We start from the raw sequence: 5334 nt of genomic DNA, 5'->3' as shown, positions 1-5334 counted from the left end.
CCTGCTTGTGTTCCCTCTCTCGCTGGCTGTCTCTATCTCTGTCGAATAAATAAATAAAATCTTAAAAAAAAAAAAAAAAAAAAAAAAAAAAAAAAAAAAAAAAAAAAAAAAAAAAAAAAAAAAAAAAAAAGAAGGCAGTGAGGAGGGTGAGCCTGGTGGGCAGGGGAGACATGTCTCGTCTGGAGCCCCCTCCTGGGAGAGGCCAGAGTGGCCCCCTCCCCCCACCCCAGGGCTCTGAGAAGATGGGACCTGGGTGCTGCTTCTCCTCTGAGAAGCAGCTGGGGGCACCCATGGAAGGCTGTGGCTTTCAGGCACAAGGACAAATGGCCTGGAAAAAGCATGGGCCCGGGCTCAGTATGATGACAGGGGGTCCTGTTTCTTCCCATGGAGCAGCAGACTCAGAGACGAGACATCACTTTCTGGGGCTAGACAACCGGGCGCGAGCAGTCCGCGGATGTATTTGCCCAAGTCCACTTTCAGACCATTTCTGAACTGATGAACTGGAGGTGATGTCACAGTCCAGCCACCGCCCAGCTGTAGAATTCTCTCAAGTCCCCTCCGTCTACAGGCACTTAAAGGAGGAAAGAAGTCTGGGGCCGAAGCGAACGGGCCGCCAGAGGAAACAGACTGCTCCTCGCGGGCCCACACACCCGGCCCGCGGCGGGGCTCTCCTCGGCCGAAGCGGCGCCGACCGTGCCCCTGCACGCAGACACCGCCGCACGCAGGGCAGCAGGAGGCGCCGTGTTTGAACCCGGGCCCCGTCCGGGGCAGGCCCTGTCAGACGGCGCGGGCGGCGGCCGCGCGTTCCGAGTCTCCCTGGACTTTGTCGCCCTCNTCGCCGCGGCCGCGCGGCTGCTCGCCGGCGTGCGCCTGCCGGTGCTCCGGGAGGACGGCGCGGCTCGGGAACACCCTCCCGCGGTCGAGACGTTCGGCCGGCCTCCCCGGGCGGTGAACAGCCTGATGCTTGAAGAGGTTGGCTCGCCGGCTGAAGGTCCTCCCACACTCACTGCACTCGTAGGGCTTCTCGCCGCTGTGGACCCGCTGGTGCTGACTGAGACCCGAGCATCCCCGGAAGGCCTTCCCACACTCTTTGCACTGGAACGGCTTCTCCCCACTGTGGATGCGCTGGTGGTGGATGAGCTGGGAGACGCCCTTGAAGGCTTTCAGACACTGGCTGCACGCGTAGGGCTTCTCGCCGCTGTGGGTGCGCTGGTGCTCGATGAGGTTGGAGCTGCGGCTGAAGGCCTTGCCGCACCTGCTGCACGTGTAGGGCCGCTCGCCGCTGTGGATGCGCTGGTGCTCCAGGAGCGCGAAGCGGCGCCGGAAGAGCTTCCCGCACTCGGAGCACGCGTAGGGCTTCTCGCCGCTGTGGATGATCTGGTGCTTGATGAGGTTGGAGCTGCGTGTAAACGTCTTCCCGCACTCGCTGCACACATAGGGCTTCTCGCCGCTGTGGATGCGCTGGTGCTCCAGGAGCGCGAAGCTGCGCCGGAAGAGCTTCCCGCACTCGGAGCACTCGTAGGGCATCTCGCCGCTGTGGATGACCCGGTGCTTGATGAGGTTGGAGCTGCGGCTGAAGGATTTCCCGCACTGCTGACACAGGTATCGCTTCTCGGCGCCTTTGGAACCCTGTGGCCTTGGCACTGACTCCTGCCTACCAGTGTGGCTACTGCTCTGCCTCATCTCTCTTCCCTCACCTGCAGAGCTGCTTCGGCCTTTCTCGCTGGAACCTGCCGGTGGAGAATAAGCCTGTTTCACTCTGTGCTCAAGCATCTCCCCTCGTGGCCTGGCTCCCTGGCTCTTGTTCCCGGCCCAAAGACCGGTCCTTGTGAGTTCTTTCAGGCAATGCTTCTGCTTGGAAATCGATGTCCTGTTCTTTATCCTGTCACCTAGAACGACAGGGAACACCCACCAGTGTCGCTCTCCCTGGAACTCTAGCCAGGGTTCGTTCTCCATCTTCGCACCCACACCAAAGCTGAGAAGGAATGAATCAGGAGAGGAGGACGTGGGGGAAGACCCAAGATGATTGTCTGCAGACAGGACAGCACAGGGGAAAAGGTGGGAGGGAGCTGGAAGCAGTGGAGCTGGAGTGACAGGGCAAGAGGCGCTTCCTTCATCTGGTGTCTCAATGGGGACTCCCTGTGAGATTTAGGTCTGCCACAAAAGGGAATTTCCCATCCAAAGTGGTCACACTACCTTCCTTCGCCACTGTTCTTTGTGAACGGCTCAGGCAAGCCAGCCCAGCGCCCCACACTCACCTGTCTGCCTCCCCGTGGCAGCCGGTGTTCTGCAGATGTCTGCTGCCCAGGGCCCCTCCCCTTGTTCCAGCCAAGACACCAGGTGAGGCTTGGAGGATAAAAATCCTATCCGTGGAAAGGAAGCAGATCAGTCACTCCTGAACTCCGCCCAGCCCTAGTATCATCAGGAACAGGGAACAAAAACCCTCTAAGAGAGTGCCGCTGGGAAGATCCAGAGAAAGGACAGAGTCTCTTTAAGGAAGCGAAGGGATCTGAATGTACAGGGGCCAGGTGGGCATGGGGAGTCCGAAGGCCATGGTGACTGGGGCCAAAAGGATAACAATGTTACTCTTTGGCCTGTGGGGAGGGCAGTAGGCTTGTGGGAAGTGGGGGAATTTGTGTGAAGATTCCAAGGGACAGAAGGCTGGATCAGCCATCCACAGGGGGCAAGGCCCCAGGGAGTATCAGGAAGCAGACAGAGCTCAGGAATGCCTGTGCCTCAAAAACCAAAGCCCCATTGCCATCATCAAACAGAACAGATGCCTCAGTTCCTTAAGCCAAACTCAACTGATGACTCCAGAACTCCCCTTTGAGTCCTGTATCTGCACAGTGACGGGCAGAAAGAACCAAGGGGAAGAAACCAGTCTCCCTCTGTGTGGTTAGATTAGGTGAGATTAACCCTGTAGGGAAGAAATGGAGCTAACAGACCCCCTGCAAGCTGGTTGAAGTGGCGGGGGTGGGGGGGATGGGAAGCCTGCCCGGTTCCTTTCTGGATTTCTCCAGTCTGGAAAACCAAGTACACGCCTTATCCTTGATACAAGGAAAAGGAGCAGCTAAACGTTGGAACATGAATGACAAGAATGAACTAAGTCTACAACAGTGCATACAAATATTCAAGGATAATGTGCATCTATCTTTTGGATAGAAGAGGTTTACTTAACCCATGATTTTATGTGCAAAATAAATTTGATGGGGGCCCACGCATTTAGCACTTACGGGTCAAAACCATTTAGCTGAAAACTGTTGTACTGAGACAAAAGCTGGGTCCCAGTAGATCACTGCTCCAGTGGGAAATGCATTTATTCTCAGGCTCATAACAACCAACAAACAAAGAAACTTAAAAATAAACCGAGTTCAGACACAGAGTAGGGGGATTGGATGTGTGTGTCAGATCCTTACCCAGTGACACCAAATGGCGATAGTTCTCCATCATCACTCTCTTGTAGAGGATCCTTTGTCTGAGATCCAGAAGCTTCCATTCTGTCTTGGTGAAGTACACAGACACATCTTCAAAAGATACTGGCACCTAAAACAAGCCATTCCTGTGGCTGCAGGGGACTTCACCCCCACGAGTCCCAGGATGAGCGGGCAACAACTAAACATGGGGTGGGGGGACCCAAAGAACTCAGCAGTTAAGGGGAGACTTGGAGTTGCAAGAGTTGTGAGGCTGGGACATAAAGAGGTGGCAGATGGAGACAGTCAGGGAGCCCCACTCACCTTGGGTCTGGCCTTCAAGAGAATGGCTGCCATCGCAGGGGTGCAAAGAAGCTAAGGGGGTCGGAAAAAGCCAAGTATGAGATGAGGCTCACCCTACTCCAGCATGACCTCATCCAAGTTGGGGGACAGGACTTCAGCACATCTTTTTGGGGGACACAATCCAACCCATAACACTTTCCCAAACTGAGCTTCTGTCCTCTCTCCTCACCTGGCTGGTGAGCCACCAGACAGGGAGTCCTGCCTGCCTCGTGTGAGGCTTGGCTTCCTCTTTCTCATTTTCTTCTTCCCATGGAGGCAGCACCCCCACCCCGACTTTTCAGCCATCCCTAGAAGCTCCACTGCCGACTCCTTTTCCTCTTAGCTCCGGGTCCTTACAGAAAAACTCCAGAACACACACACACACACACACACACACACACACACACACACCACTCCACCCGAAACAGACCCACTCTCAAGGAAAAGAGAAAGACCAGAATAGTGAGACGCACTTTGGAGGGACCCACAATAGCTGGGGAAGGGGTGCTCTCTGAAGGCTGGGGGTGAGCAAAGAGAGTAGCAGGCCAAGGGCATGGCCCATATCTGGCCCTTGATGGGTGGGGTGGGGAGTGCAGAAGGTGAGGCCATGTGGGCACTCGGAACAGACGGAAGCTGGGGCTCACGCTAAAGGCCGAAAGACTGTGTCATTGCCAAAGTGGACACAATCGGATTTTGCCACATCAGTTCTCAAATACCAGAAGACAGTGGGGGTAAAAGAAAGTTTGCTCCAAGGCTGTGGTCACTACTTTTATCACCCAACACTTAGAACATTAGGTGAGGGGGCAATAAACTCATGTATCTGATGAAGAAATGTGGGAGGAGGAGGTTAAGATGGCGGAGGAGTAGGGGACCCCTTTTTCAGCCGGTCCCCTGAGTTGAGCTGGATAGGTACCAGACCAGCAGGAACATCCACGGAATCAGCCTGAGACGCAGGAAGATACATCTGGATCTCTACAAATGAACATCTCCAGCGCTGAGTATCGAGGTACGAAGCGGGGAGCCGTGAAACCGCGCACAGATATCGGAAGATAAACGGAAGGGGGAGGGAGCCGCCGTGTCAGGGCGCCGGGAAGCGGTAGCCACCTGCACTGAGGAGCGGACGGACCGCGGACCCGCACGCTTGAGACAGCAGACTGAGAACGGGAGCTCCGGGAGCGCACGCGGGACGGCTGGCGGTTGGCGGGCCACCTGCACGGGGGAGCAGGCGGACTCGCGGACGGCACCCGCGAGACAACAGACTTAGAACGCGAGCTCCAGGAGCGCGCGCACAGGGCGGCTGGCGGGCCACCTGCACCGGGGAGCGGGCGGACCGCGGACCCGCACTCTGGAAACGGCAGACAGAGTCCGTGAGCCGGGAGCGTGCGCCACCAAGCATCTCACGGAGCTCCGGAGCTCCGGTGTGCTCACTGGATCGAGGCTGAGACCGGGAGCTCTGGGAGCGTGCGCGCGGCGGCTGGCGGCTGGCGGCTGGAGGGCCACCTGCACGGGGAAGCAGGTGGACTCGCGGTCAGCACCCGTGAGACACCAGACTGAGACGGGGAGCTCCGGGAGCCCGCGCGGG

General features: G+C 57.1%; 1 protein-coding gene across 1 annotated transcript in view; it reads right to left on the bottom strand.

The window, feature by feature from the left end:
• Window positions 1–777: 777 nt before the first annotated feature.
• ZFP92 (ZFP92 zinc finger protein) overlaps window positions 778–5334 on the bottom strand; it is a 9236-nt gene continuing 4679 nt past the window's right edge. Inside the window, exons 2-5 of the mRNA XM_034649062.1 lie at window positions 3735–3785; window positions 3417–3543; window positions 2259–2363; window positions 778–1889 (exon numbers count right to left, since the gene is read on the bottom strand). Coding sequence (XP_034504953.1) covers window positions 778–1889; window positions 2259–2363; window positions 3417–3543; window positions 3735–3767 — 1377 coding nt within the window. The 5' untranslated portion in view covers window positions 3768–3785. The remainder of the gene's footprint in view (window positions 1890–2258; window positions 2364–3416; window positions 3544–3734; window positions 3786–5334) is intronic.

This window comes from Ailuropoda melanoleuca, chromosome X, assembly GCF_002007445.2.
Source record: "Ailuropoda melanoleuca isolate Jingjing chromosome X, ASM200744v2, whole genome shotgun sequence".
NCBI classification, from domain to species: domain Eukaryota; kingdom Metazoa; phylum Chordata; class Mammalia; order Carnivora; family Ursidae; genus Ailuropoda; species Ailuropoda melanoleuca.
The sequence above is the reverse complement of the archived record's forward strand: the minus strand, read 5'-3'. Positions and strand labels throughout refer to the sequence as shown.